Genomic DNA, 14,197 nt, shown 5'->3' with positions numbered 1-14,197 from the left:
AACCCTGTTGCTCTCCTCTCCTCAAATACCCTAGTTCTTGACTCCAAAGCTCTCCTTCCCTGTTAAGATGAAAAGAGCAGGATCCCGAAACTGACCTGGTATTTTAATATCTCCCAACTGTTTTTTTTCCCTTTGGATCCCAGACCCACCCTCCCTCCAGCTGCCATAACCAGTCCCCTCAAAAACACACACACACAAAAAAGCAACTGGAGTCAGAGGTGGTAAAATGTATATTAAATTTCATGTGTATGCACAATAAAATTGCACAATGTGCAAGCAACCTTGTAGACAAACAGTTCCAACCACTGGCAATGCCAGTGAGCCAAGCCCAGTCCAGTCTTCAACACCCACCTAAGCCAGCAGTGGCTGGCTATTGCCCTTAGGCACAGTTTTCCTCTTCTTTGCTGGTGGGGGCTGGACAGAATTGAGGGGAGTCCCAGTCGGGATCTGAGATCCCTTGGGGGTGCCATTCTCCTTCTGAAAGGTAGCTTTCTTGAAAGGCTGCTTCACCTTCTCGTCCCCTTTTACTTTTCCAAGGGGCTGATCGGTGTCCTTAAGTCTGGGGGTAGCCTGAGTCTGAGAAAGGGACAGTGTAACAGGTGATTCTGTGTCCATGCTTTTGGGAGGGGCATTCTGCTTCAGGAAGGCAGCTTTCTTAGAGGAGAGCAATTTAGGTGCCTGTTGCCTTAGCCTCCCAATCACCTTTGGTTTCCTGATCACTTCAACTTTTCCAGCAGGCTGAGTGCTATCTGGGAGCCTGGAGGAAGCTTGGGCCTTTGTGACAGAAGGTACAGCGGACACTTCTGAGACTGTGCCTTTGGTGATGCCATTCAGCTTCTGTACAGAGGCGTTCTTGGGATGCTGCCGTTTCTGGAACTGCTTTGCCTTTGCAGCCCTTTTGGCTTTCTTGGCTGGTTGGCTGTTGTTCTCAGACTTGGGAGTGACCTGACTCTTTGGGTCAGGCAAGTCTAGGTCTGTAGGAGTGGCTGTTGCAGAATTTCCTGGGGTTAAAATTAAACAGACAGGTTGAGAAAATGGGCCTCATCTTAAATGATATTGGTCATTTAAGAAGTAAAGAGTAGGGCTGGGATTGTGGCTCAGAGGTAGAGCACTCGCGGGACGTGGGTTCGATCCTCAGAACCACATAAAAATAAAGGCATTGTGTTGTGTCCATCTACACCTAAAAAAATATAAAAAAAAAAAAAAAGAAAGAAAGAAGTAGTAAAGAGTAGAGATGGGCATGGTGGCACATGCCTGTTATCTCAGCAGCTCCAGAGGATAAGGCAGGATTGCGAGTTTAATGCCAGCCCAGCAACTTACCCCTAAGCAATTTAGCCAGAGCTCACCTCAAAATTTAGGGGGAAAAAAAAAGGTCTGGGATTCAGTGGTTGAACCCCTGGTTTCAACCCCTAATGCAAAAAATAAAATAAAAATAAGAACAAGTTATTAAAACATAGAGATTGCCAACTCTTGGTCAATGTGGAGCCACAGTTAGGGATGGTGCCTAAGAACTGACTACCTAGATTCACATCATTCTTACTCAGGTCCTACATGAACCTTATATTAAGAGAAACCAATCCTAGGGGGTGGGGTTGTGACTCAGTGGTAGAGCGCTCACCTAGCACGTACGAGGCCCTGGGTTCAATCCTCAGCACCACATAAAAATAAATAAATAAATAAAAGTATTGTAATCACCTACAACTAAAAAATAAATGATTTTAAAAAAGGGCTGGGGCTATGGCTCAGCGGTAGCGCACTTGCTGGGAATGTGTGAGGCACTGGGTTCGATTCTTGGCACTACATAAAAATAAATAAAATAAAGGTACTGTATCCACTTACAACCAAAAAATAAATATTTTTAAAAAGAAAAAAAAGAAGCCTATCCTTAGGCTAAAGATTTTTTATAAGAAGCTGTGCCCCCTTGAGGACAGCAGGTAACAAGACCTCCTGATGTGGTGCTGCGTCCCAGGATCTCCAGATTCAGATAAACCAGAAGCCCTAGGCTTTTTTAATCCCAGAAAAAAAAAATTTCATCAATGTGGATTTTGATGAAATGGCAGAAAATAAGCTACACCCACACAACAAGAAACAAGTTAGTAAGACAACAACAAAGACATATTAAAAATACACTTAAGTTACAACAAAAGTTGCTATTAATGTTTTGGTTTTTTGCAGTATTAGGGCTTGAACCCAAGGACTCTTAACCACTGAGCCACATCCCAGCACTACAACCACCCCTATTTTTCAGTACTGGGGATTGAACCCAGGACCTTGTACATATATATATACAAGGCAAGCATTCTACCAACTGAGCTATATATCCCAGTCCTTTTTATTTTTGAGACAGGGTCTCACTAAACTGTTGAAGGTGGTTTTGAATTTACAATCCTCCTACCAAACCCTTGGGATTAAAGGTGTGCACCACTGCACCTGGCAACCTTGCTTTTTACTTTGAGGCAGGGTCTCACTAAGTTGCCAGGGCTAGCCTCAAACTCAGGATCTTCCTGTCTCAGCCTTCGAACTCACTGGGAGTACAAGATTGTACCACCATGCCAGGCTATGTTGACATTCTGATGAGAGTTTTGCAAGAGACTTTATTTATTTCTGGTTTGGGCACTGGGAATTGAACCCAGGAGTGCTTAACCACTGAGCCAGATCCCTAGTCCTTTTTATTTTGACAGTGTCTCACTAAATTGATTAGGGCCTCGATAAATTTCTAAGTCTGGCTTCGAACTTGTGATCCTCCTACCTCAGCCTCCAAATTGCTGGGATTACAGATATGTGCCACCTTGCCTGGCAAGAGGCATTATTTAAAAGGATTAAAAAAAAAAAAAAAGGTCTGGGGGTGTATCGGATATCAATTCAAATCAGTTTTTATTTGAAGAAGTTCTTCTGTCTTCCAAATAAACTCAGGTTTATATCCCAGCATGCAGAGCTCTCAAGCCTGTTTCAAAAATAAAACCCCACCCTTCCCCTTGAGATGCAGACAGCCTCCTCCAGATGGCTGAGGAAACAATCTGCAATTAGTGGGATAGGCTCAGAGAAATGCTGATAGTTCCGTAGAGTCCTGTGCCAAACCAGTGCTGAGAATGCTAGAGCAGCAGAGATACATTAACACAAGTCAACCTTGGGCCAAGAAAAAAAGAAAAACCACAACCTGAAACTGGAATGCATTAGTGCTGAACCACTGTAGCCACTTGGTAGAATAAAGGAAAAGTTCCCCATCTATGTGAACACCAAAGCCCATCAAAATGGGGTTCCAAATCCAAGCATGCAAAGACTGAGATAAGCAAGCCTCAATCTTTCCCTTCCCTGCAGTCACACCAGAAGGCTTCCAGAAAGGTAGAAAGAGCAAAAGCAGGAAAGATCTGGACAAAGAACAGATCATTTACCTGTTTGGGACTGAGGGATAGAATTGGAGAATTTCTTGAACTTGGCAATAAAGAAACCATCCATATTGTGGGTATGAGGGTAAAATCGTCGGGTGGAACGCAGAGTGGGATGGAAACGCCTTTCTCGAAAACGGGTAAAACCTTCCTGGCCAAAGTCCAGGCCGGTGGGCACAAGCCTCACATTTCTCTTTTTCAGGGCATAGTCTACTACCCACTCATTCTCTTCCACCTGGACGTGTGGGGAAGACAGAAAGTCAGCAAGAAGGAATAAACAGAGCTGGAGCTGAAGGGAGCTCTTAGGGCCATACAAACTCCCAGCCCTTGCCCTCCCTTGCTCTGCCACAGCAGAGGCCTCACCATAATAGAACAGGTGCAGTAGACGAGGTAGCCTCCTGTCTTAGAAGTGGCATTGACAGAGTCAATAGCACTCAGGAGTAACTCTTTCTGAAGGTGAGCACAGCGCAGGATGTCCTTCTCATCCTGTCCCAAAAAGACCCAGGGTTGAGGGAATTTCATAAGGCTATCAAAAGTGAGATACTTACCTGCCTAGGGTGCTCCTTGACCTTGTACTCCTCTCTAAAATTACCCAACTTCTCACCTTGTTAGTCTTCACAGCTGGATCCTTAGAGATGACCCCAGTGCCACTACAGGGAGCATCCAGCAATACTCTGTCAAAGCCCCCGACCACCTAGACAAAAGAGGGAGTAAATTAGATGTATTTTGCAACTTGCAGTGTACCATTTATTTCCCAAGGATGGGTCTAAACATTGTCAAGAAGAGAAAGGTAAATTAGAAGCCTCAGGAAAGACACACAGAAGGAAAATCCCACCTTGGGGAACTGTCGTCCATCATAGTGGCTAATGATGGTGTTAGTGACTCCCAGCCGGTGCAGATTACCCACAACACTCTTCAGCCGCACAGCATTGGCATCATTGGCAAGGATCACACCAGTGTTTTTCATCAGTTGGGCTATAGAAGAGAGGACCCCAGTGCTGAGGAGCCAGCTCCTTTGCTTCCACACTTGGTACCCACCCTCCAGACTAGAAACCCACAGGTGAAATCTCACTACTTCAAGGCAAACTCCCCTCCCAACAAGAACAGTTCCCAACTGCCTACCAGATAGCTCTACCCAACCTGTACTGGCTTCTGGTGCCGAGGAAGCCTACCAATACAGTTTTCCTCTTTCACTGAACATCTTTCTGTCCCTACAGACTAAATTACTTCTGTTACGTGATATAGCTCAACCTAATGGTTGTGACTGCTTTCTACACACTAAATACTGTGCTGAGGACTTCAAAATGCATCATGTCAACCTTTGCAACACAAGGATAATGGCCAATCCAAGCACAATTAAAAATCATTTTATGAATAGCTAGAGAATCAAAAGCTTGCCCTAAGTCAGATGGGTTTTAAGTGGCACAACTGACACTGGGGCCCAAGCCAACTCCAGAAACTGCTTCTCACCTCTGCTAGCTGCCTATACTCTGAGTTCCAAAAGCACTAGATAAATCACCAATCCTACTTTCAAAAGAATTAGATAAAGCTCATCCCAAACTACCATTCTCATACCTATGTAGCTGGTCTTTCCTCCAGGGGCACAACACATGTCCAAGATCCGCTCATGTTCCTGCGGCGCCAAGGCCATGACAGGCAACATGCTGGAGGCTCCCTGCAACATGTAGTGTCCAGCCAGGTATTCAGGAGTAGCACCTGTGGAGGAGGACCATCTTGTGATATGCTGGGACAAGGACAAGAGCAGAAGGGCTATTGGGCAGGGGACACCTACCAATGGGCACTGAAGAATCATATATAACGAGTCCAGTCTTTGACCACTTGCCCAAGGGATCCAAGTTAACCCCACGATTGATCAAAGCCTAAAGATAAAAAGGATGAATATTTGAAGACTTCACAGGCTACTCTACTCAGAAAACAGAAATATGAAAACCTGGTCCTACCAATAGGTTCATGGCACAATTTCTATAATGCTCACTCGTGAGAGCCAACAAAGACTCACGGGGTAGCTTCTTCCCCTCATCCTATCCCATGATGCCCATTTTTCTTTTACTTTCTTTTTGTTTTTAGAGTGATAAAGAATGACCCAGAACCTTGTACATGCTAGGCAAGTGCTCTACCACTAGGCTAATTCTGCCCCCTGCATTTTTTATACATATATACCTTTATTTTATTTATTTTTATGTGGTGCTGAGGATCCAACCCAGGGCCTCGCACGTGCTAGGCAAGCGCTCCACCGAGCAAAACCCCGGTTCCCCTGCACTTTTTTCTTAACCTCAGGCTCCTAACTCAAGGTCTGAACTCCATCCCAATGCAGCAGACTATTGTCTCCTGTTCCTTCACTTCTGAGAAGTGGACTCTGATTTTCCAAGAGGTGTAGACCCTTCTCACACTAAAATTTAATGTTACTGTTTACAGAATATTAAAGATAGTTACTGGGTTATCTTTCTACCAGGAGACATACAATTCACAAGACCAAGCTTTAATACAGGAGGCTTTAATCTGGGGTCTCCAAATCCTTGGAAATAGTTTAAAACATTTTATACTACATGCAGTGGTGAATACTTGTAATCCCAGCTACCTAAGAGGCTAGGGCAGAAGGATAGCAAGTTCAAGGCCAGCTTGGTCAACTTAGTGGTACCTTGTCTCAAAATAAAGAAAGGACCAAGCACGGTGGCACATGTCTATAATACCTGCACTCAGAAGGCCAAGGCAGGAGGTCACAAGTTTGAGACCTGCCTCGGCAACTTAGCAAGACTCTGTCCCAAAATAAATAAAAAAGAGTGGAAATGTGGCTCAGTGATCAAGTGTCCCTGGTTTCAATTCCCAATACTGTAACAAATACATGAACAATTAATATCAATGTGTATGTATGCCTTTTTCTGAGGACAAGTATGTTTCTTCAGCTTCTCAATAATCTTCTTCCAATTTCTTTAGAAGGCAATCATTTACCCTGATGCAGATGTCTCATCTGAGTCACAGGGAGAGAGTTTAGAAGGATGAATTCTTCATTTCAGAGGTCCAGGCCCTCAGCCTGTCTGACAGTCACTAGGTTTGCTTCCTGGGATTGTGTTTACATTAAGATACTCTTAGGTCCTGGAGGCTGGGGAGATACCTCAGTTGGTACAGTGCTTGCCTTGCCCTGGGTTCAATCCCCAGCACCACACACAAAAAAAGATACACTTAGGTCCAAAGAATCCACCCAGTCAGGATGCAATAGGGAAGCCCCACAATTAGCAAAGGTTGGTCCCTCTCTGAGATATACAAACCCTCACCTGAGCAAGGTCTCTACGCCGGGTTTTCAAGGTATTGGTCCGGAGGGTGATGGGCCGAGGCACCTCATTAGCTTCTAAAAACTCTATCAGCTAGGTTGGAAGACAAGATATTAAGGACTAAGGCTAGCCAAGAAACAGACCAAGAGAGGAAACAGGACATCTCCCCAAATGTCCTATTCACACAAGAAGGTTAAATAAAAAAGAGAGAGAAGAGGCATTAGATTGTCTCAGCACCTCAGACAGAGGGAAGAGTTCCATGAGCTTGCCAAGCAGGAAGTCTCCATAGGAGTAATACGTGGCCAGATCCTTCTGAAGCCGATTCAGATATTCAGAACGAGACCGACCTTCTTCCCGCTGAGCCCCAAAATCCCGCAACACTCCCACTATATCCTGAATCCGCTTGTGAACTCGTTGCAAGTCTGGAGCATGGGCATGTGGGCCTGTTAAGGAACTGCTTCATGAAGTCCTAGGGCTGGGAAAACCCCCCTCCTCTCCCAAGCACCTTCCTCCTACCCTCACCCAGCACTGGAAGGATATCCTGCTCCATCTCCCCAGCAGGGGGCAGCACAAATGGCTCTTCCCCATCCACATTGATCTGCAGGCCCCCATCTGCCTCCTCATCCTTTGTGGGGCCTGACAGAGGGGACACTTCCCCCTCTTCCTCTTCATCAGTCTCCTCACTCCACTGGCCCCTAGAAAGAAGTCCAGAAACAGTGATTCAGAGACCAAAACAGACACCTCCTCCTTCCTCATAGCCTCCTCCACCCCAGCTGCTGCCTATCCTCCATCCTAACAGTTTCCAAAACTCACCCAACAGCAGCTTCCTGAGCCTTCTGCTTCTGAGCAGCTCTTTCAATGGGCAGCAACTAAAAAGAGAGATGAGGAGCTGGTAACACAAGCCCATACCACCTCTTCCAACATCCCATGTTATTTTACTTTTCACTAAATATAAACCCAGAGTTGGGGCTGGGACTCTGTGGTAGAGCGCTCACCTGGCACGCGTGAGACACTAGGTTTGATCCTCAGCACCATATAAAAATAAAATAAAGGTATTATGTTCACCTACAACTAAAAAAAAAAATTTAAACCTAACACTTGCTTTCAAAAACAAATATACAGGCTGAAGAATAAGATTTAACATAGGGACTGGGTATAGATCAGTGATAAGAGTGCTTGGAAAGAAAGAACGAAAAGAGGGAAGGAGGAAGGAACGTAAAGAATGGATGGACAGGGGCTGGGGATGCGGCTCAAGCGGTAGCGCACTCGCCTGGCATGTGTGGGGCCCGGGTTCAATCCTCAGCACCACATACAAAGATGTTGTGTCTGCCGAAAACTAAAAAATAAGTATTAAAATTCTCTTTCTCTAAAAAATAAATATTAAAATTCTCTTTCTCTCTAAAAAAAAAAAAGAATGGATGGACAAGGCTGGGGATGTGGCTCAAGCGGCAGTGCGCTCACATGGCATGCGCGCGGCACTGGGTTAGATCCTCAGCACCACATACAAACAAAGATGTTATGTCCATCGGAAACTGAAAAATATTACAAAATTCTCTCTCTTCTCTCTTAAAAAAAAAAAAAAGAATGGATGGACAGATTTGACATGACACGAGTCATTTTAAACAATGAATTAAAAGGGCTCATTACACTTTTCTTTCTACTTTTGTTTATTTCCCTTAAAAAAAAATTTTTTTTGGTTGTAGATGGACACATACCCTTTTTCATTTATTTATTTTTATGTGACGCTGAGGATTGAACCCAGTGCCTCACATATGTTGAGCAAGTGAGGTACAGCCCCAGCCCCATGTGTTTCTTTTTTTGATTAAGAAAAAATTTGAAGCTGGCACACACATGTAATCCCAGCAACTTGGGAGGCTGAGGCAGGATGGATAGCAAGTTCAAAACTCAAAACCAGCCTCAATAACTTAACGAGGCCCTAAGCAACCCTATCTCCAAAAAAAAAAAAAAAAAAAAAAAAAAAACAGGCAGGGGATGTGGCTCAGTGGTTAAGCACCCCTGGGTTCCATCCCTAGTAAATAAATAGCCACGTGTATAAACAGGAACAAAAACTGCCCTTGGGTACCATTTTGCCATATTTTCTTCCAGATTTACTCTACATCTTTCACATAGCTCAAATCACAATGCATTTTCAAATTTATTTTTTAAATTTAGTTAGATCATAAGTATATTCATAGACATAACCACTAATTTAATTAACCATATGCATAAACCATAATCCACTGAACATTTTAGAAGTTTCCAGAGTTTGGGGCATTTTGATCCACGTGGTACTTGCAAACCTGATAACTGCAGACAAAAGAGGGCTGTGAGATAGAATGCAAAGGCCTCTGTTTTTTATTTTAACAATTCTCTATCAAGTTTTTCTAATATATACTAATTGTGTAACTTTTTTTAAGAGAGAGAGAGAGAGAATTTTTTTAATATTTAATTTTTAGTTTTCGGCAGACACAACATCTTTGTTTGTATGTGGTGCTGAGGATCGAATCCGGGACACATGCATGCCAGGCGAGCGCGCTACCGCTTGAGCCACATCCCCAACCCTTAACTTCTTGCACCTCATAAAAAAAACTTTGCAAGGGCTGGAGTTGTGGTTCAGTGGTAGAGCGCTTTTCTTGCACATGTGAGGCACTGGGTTCGATCCTCAGCACCACATAAAAATGAATAAACAAAGTAAAGATATTGTGTCCATGTATAGCTAAAAAATATTAAAAAAAAAAAACCTTTGCCTACATTTGGAGTACTTTTTTTTTTTGAGTACTTTTTAAAACAGGGAAGTACTAGGTCAGAAGAAAGAAACTTTTTTTTGAAATACTGAGACAGAGTCTCATTATGTTAACCAGGCTGGTTTCTAACTATTGGATCTAAGTGATCCTCCTGCCTCTGAAACTATGGGCATACACCACCGTACCCAGCCTCAAAGAAACTTTTTAAAATTCTCAGGTAAAAATTGTTTTATTAAAAATGTATGCATGGCATTTGACACCCAGATAGTGATTATAAAGCACAAATCCATCATCTGCCCAGGGTATATTGAGGAAGTCCAAATAACAAGTCTTAATCTGCTTGGTAGACGACAAAAAAAATCAGGGGGAAAAAAAGTAAGACTTGACCCTGTTTTGTGAAACAAGATCAAGTATGCATTGCCCGCTTAAGGACAGCAGAAACCGTCTGCCTTGAGACCTTTAAAGGCTCCCCTCAAATGGGTCGTTTTACTTTAAGAGATGAGGATAAGACCATTACAATTGGAAAAGTTCTGAAACTGGTTCCCGAGAAAGATTACATTTTCTTGATGACCCTGCACAATACTGTGAGGAAAAAAATTGACTGCAAAAGACTACTTCACACTGCCTTCTCTTATTTTCTGCCCATTGATAAACTTCTTCCCATATTTTGCAAAGAGAAATTCACAGCAAAAGTCCACATTATGTCAGCTTTCTCATATTGAGAGCTCTGCTATGCCACTGTGGAATTTATCCCAAGATCTCCCCCTTCCCTTTTCAAACTCTGCTTCCTTGGACAGATTTGGCAATAGCTTTTTAAGTGATGTGGACATAATTGCCTACAATAATGAAAACAGGAATTTTTTTATTTTTCATTTTCCCCTTAGCCTCTTTTCCCCAGGAAGATCATTCTAAGTGTGAGAGTGTGTGTGCACCATGTTACAAAGACAACTACCATGTTAATAAAATATTCCATTTGGAAAAAAAAAAAGAAATTTATGTATAGGGCTGGGGTTGTGGCTTAGCGGTAGAATGTTCTCCTAGAGCGTGTGAGGCGCTAGGTTCCACCCTTAGCACCACATAAAAATAAGTAAGTAAAATAAAGGTATCATGTTCAAATACAACTAAAGAAATAAAAATAAATTTTAAAAGTATGTGCATGTCTAGTCCCATAAATGGTGTATGCTCACCAGCAATGAACATTCTCATTTTTAAAAAATGCTCTGTAGGCTGGGTGCAGTGGCACGCATCTGTAATCCCAGTGGCTTGAGAGGCTGAGGCAACATGATCAACAAGTTCAAAGCCAGCCTCAGCAAAAGCAAGGCACTCAACAATTCAGTGAGACCCTGTCTCTAAGTGGTCGAGCACCCCTGAGTTCAATCCCTGGTACCTTAAAAAAAAAAAAAAAAAAAAACTCTGTTTTACAACTCTTTCAAACTTGTGCATGCATTGAGAGAGAACATAAAGAAGCAGGAGGGAAACTATAATCTAAGGAGCACTACATCCCTTTAGTCAGGTTGTCCTTGTCATTGGAAGAACAGTCTCAAGAATCTGGAAAGAAACTGAAAGGTAAAGCTTTTTTTCTGAATACACAGAAAAGTGAATCTCACCTTTTCACCTTCATCCTCTGAGTTGGAGTCAGCTCCATAGTCATCTACCATATCGGTATCACTGTCCTCAGAGTCCCAGAGGTTCCCCTGGTTCACAACACCATCTTCTTCAGAGACTTCCTCATCCTCTTCCTCATCACTACTATGGTCTGGTGCTAGGCGTTTCTTGCCTCGACCAACATTAAATAAGGACTGAGCACCCTTCTTATCAGGTGTCTGGACCACTCCTGCAAAGATGCCCAACGGTTTAAAGAATCCTGGTCTAATGGCAACCACACTCCCCTGCCCACACCCGAACTCAGTACTTTTTACCCACAGAATGTCTTTTAGCTATTCCTCTCATTCCAAAAATGCTCAGCAAGTACCTCTCAACCAAAGACCCTGAAGACTCTTCATATGGCACCAAGCTTCTATTTTCACTGACCTTTTGGTAGCTTTCCAGACAATGGTTTGGCCCCAGAAGACTTATAAGTTTTAAGGACTTCAACAGACCCAAACCTCCTCTTGGCTGCTCTGAAAAGATATAACAAGTAAGTAAATGGAAACATCTCCAGACTCTACCGCCTCCCATTACAGGGAAATTTAACTGTTTACAATTAGCCCTCTCCCTCAACCTATTCCAAGTGGCTAAAGACAAGCAGCCCCAATTTAATCTCTGTAAGTTTGGACATCTATACTTACCTCTTTCGAGCACGACTAGACAGCCTCTTGGAATTTTCATCACCAGCTGTTAAAAAAAGGCAAATAGAGGGTTATAGAAAAAAAGAAAGAAATGGGAGCAAAACTAAAAGCATAAAAGATTAGTACACTAAGGAGATGGCTGGGTGTGGCTCCATGAATAGCACACATACTTAGCATGTTAGAAGTGCTAGGTTAGATCCTCAGCATGGCAAGATAAATAAGTAAATAAAATAGCTTAACTCACTTCATAGACCTTTCCTAGGCACTGGATAAAAGATGTAAATGAGGGGCTAAAAGTACAATTCAGCGGTAAAGCATGTGCTTAGCATACACCATTAATTCCATCTCCACCACCAAACAAACACAAAAAGTGATGGGAGATGAAGCATCATGTGATCATTCAGTAACCAAATCTAAACTGGGCCTTCCTCCAGGTTTCAATAACAGCATCACATCACCATCCTGATTGTTCAAAATTTATCTTTTCTCCTGCCCTATTCTTTACTCTCAGCTTATTCAGTTACCAACTACAGTGCCTTTTAACTTCGTTAATGCTTTTTTCTTTTTACATATTCTCCCAAGACTTAAAAGGCACAAATTTAGGGGCTGGGGATGTGGCTCAAGCGGTAGCGCGCTCGCCTGGCATGCAAGCGGCCCGGGTTCGATCCTCAGCACCACATACCAACAAAGATGTTGTGTCCACCGAGAACTAAAAAATAAATAGTAAAAATTCTCTTTAAAAAAAAAAAAAAAAAAAAGGGCACAAATTTCAGTGTGGAAATCACTTAACTTCTCAGCATGCACTCACAGGACTTTAAGATAATGAATTGATACCGTGTATCCAAACAGTTCAGAGTAGTGCCTAGAATTTGTGAATACCTCAATATACTCCACCTTTTACCTAAGAGATGACAGAAATTACCTGTGCAGCGGTGTCTTCCACCAGTCCTCCATAATAGAGACCACTCAACAAGTCAGAATCACCCATGCTTTCCCATTTCTGTCCCTTCCATCAGGCAATTCAATGACTGGGCCATTCTCCTCCCCAACTCCCACTTGCTAAATTTTTTTTTGGGGGGGGGTACTGGGAATTGAACCCTGAGGCTCTTTACCCAGGAGCCACATCCCCAGTCCTTTTAACTTATTTTTATTTTGAGACAGGTCTAAGTTGCTGAGACTGACCTCATATTTACAATCCTCCTGTCTCAGCTTCTCCAGTCACTGGGATTACAGGCCTGTGCCACCCAGCTATGTTACCTATTTTTCAAAATCCACTTAACAAAAACCTAAATTATTCAGAAGATCCCGCTTCCTCTGAACTTTCACAATGTTAAACAACACCTCTCCCTGCGTGAGTACTGTATCCCTGTTGCATCTTCTAAACACTGATGACAGTGTTCTGTTCATACTTACTTCCTAATAACTCATACAAAAATGTCAGACCTGAACAGAGAATGAATGCAGATTTAAAAGGGAACAGGATTAAAATACAGAATAATTCAAAAGCCGGGGAACCAGGGGTCTATGACACTTACCTGCAGGCAAGAACCTGACCAGTTCTGTCTCAGCACCTTTTTGTTTTCTAGCCTTTCGGCCTGGACCACGCTTCTCCTTCGTAGGATCCAACTTGCGCCCCATGGTACTGAACAAAAAAGGAAGAAGGCGGAATTACGCACAATGAAAAAGGATCAGGGACATAGGCCTGGCGATGCGAGAGTGGATAAGGGCATTCCGACGGCCTCCTCCAGGCCGCAACAAAACACCCCTTACCAGCCCCCGACCCTGCGCTCTCTCCCCAGGACCCAGCCCACGTTCATGTCGGAAAATCCACCCTTCGTTCCCTGAATTCCTACAGGAAATTCACCTACAAGAAAAGCACCTGAAGCTTTGGTTTACTGATAGGTAGGTTCAAGCCCAAAACGCAACCTCGCAGCGTTGCGCCGCTCCACGTGCACCCCGTAGGCGTTCTTATCCACCAGCTGCGGAAGCGTCTTACGCAGGCGCGCGGGGCGTCTGCGCGACTCCGCCTCTTCCGGCCAAAGCACCGGAACCGGTGCCCGCTTGGGGACGTGCGGACTGGCTGACTGGTGTCGGTTTCCCCCACGCATAGGGTTACTTGACAGTTCCCGACGTGACATCCTCTCCCTCCCTCGCCTTTTTGGTTTTTTGCTACACGCCGGATTGCATTCGGAAAAGCGGCCCCTCCTCCTCAAACCAGGGAACAACAATGAGCCCGCCCTGACATCCTTTGCCCTACATCCAGCCTCAAGATTATGGAATCCCATGCCACTTTCTCCCAACCCTTTGACTAGGAAGCCCTTTTCCTTTTGGACGCCAGAATTCCCCGCCCCAGGTAAGACTTGACCCTCAGCCTGGGTTCACATCAGGTCAGGGAAGAGACTTCAGCCACGTTGTCACTCACCATGAAACAAAAATCTACTCAGTCTTCCTTCAAATTAACGAGTACACTAGGTTTTAGAAATTTTTAA

At 43.7% G+C, this 14,197-nt stretch overlaps 1 protein-coding gene across 3 annotated transcripts; it reads right to left on the bottom strand.

Moving 5' to 3' along the window:
- Nucleotides 1-212: 212 nt before the first annotated feature.
- On the bottom strand, nt 213-13,683 carry Nop2 (NOP2 nucleolar protein). Of its 3 annotated transcripts, none has more exons than XM_077798424.1 (16): nt 13,573-13,683; nt 13,244-13,350; nt 11,709-11,754; nt 11,452-11,540; nt 11,028-11,254; nt 7,490-7,545; nt 7,217-7,371; nt 6,914-7,113; nt 6,680-6,769; nt 5,179-5,266; nt 4,962-5,102; nt 4,222-4,361; nt 3,991-4,080; nt 3,750-3,872; nt 3,393-3,621; nt 213-1,001 (listed from the first exon to the last, which is right to left on the bottom strand). In XM_077798424.1, exons 2-16 carry the CDS (start codon nt 13,344-13,346, stop codon nt 352-354), a joined length of 2,427 nt encoding a protein of 808 aa, XP_077654550.1. In that variant the 5' UTR covers nt 13,347-13,350; nt 13,573-13,683; the 3' UTR covers nt 213-351. The 3 variants fall into 3 exon arrangements, with proteins under 3 accessions (XP_077654550.1, XP_026259029.2, XP_077654551.1); XM_026403244.2 differs by having other exon boundaries at nt 13,577-13,683; XM_077798425.1 differs by having other exon boundaries at nt 13,588-13,683.
- Between the last annotated feature and the right edge of the window lie 514 nt (nt 13,684-14,197).

The sequence above is a fragment of the Urocitellus parryii genome, chromosome 5, assembly GCF_045843805.1.
Source record: "Urocitellus parryii isolate mUroPar1 chromosome 5, mUroPar1.hap1, whole genome shotgun sequence".
NCBI classification, from domain to species: domain Eukaryota; kingdom Metazoa; phylum Chordata; class Mammalia; order Rodentia; family Sciuridae; genus Urocitellus; species Urocitellus parryii.
The sequence above is the reverse complement of the archived record's forward strand: the minus strand, read 5'-3'. Positions and strand labels throughout refer to the sequence as shown.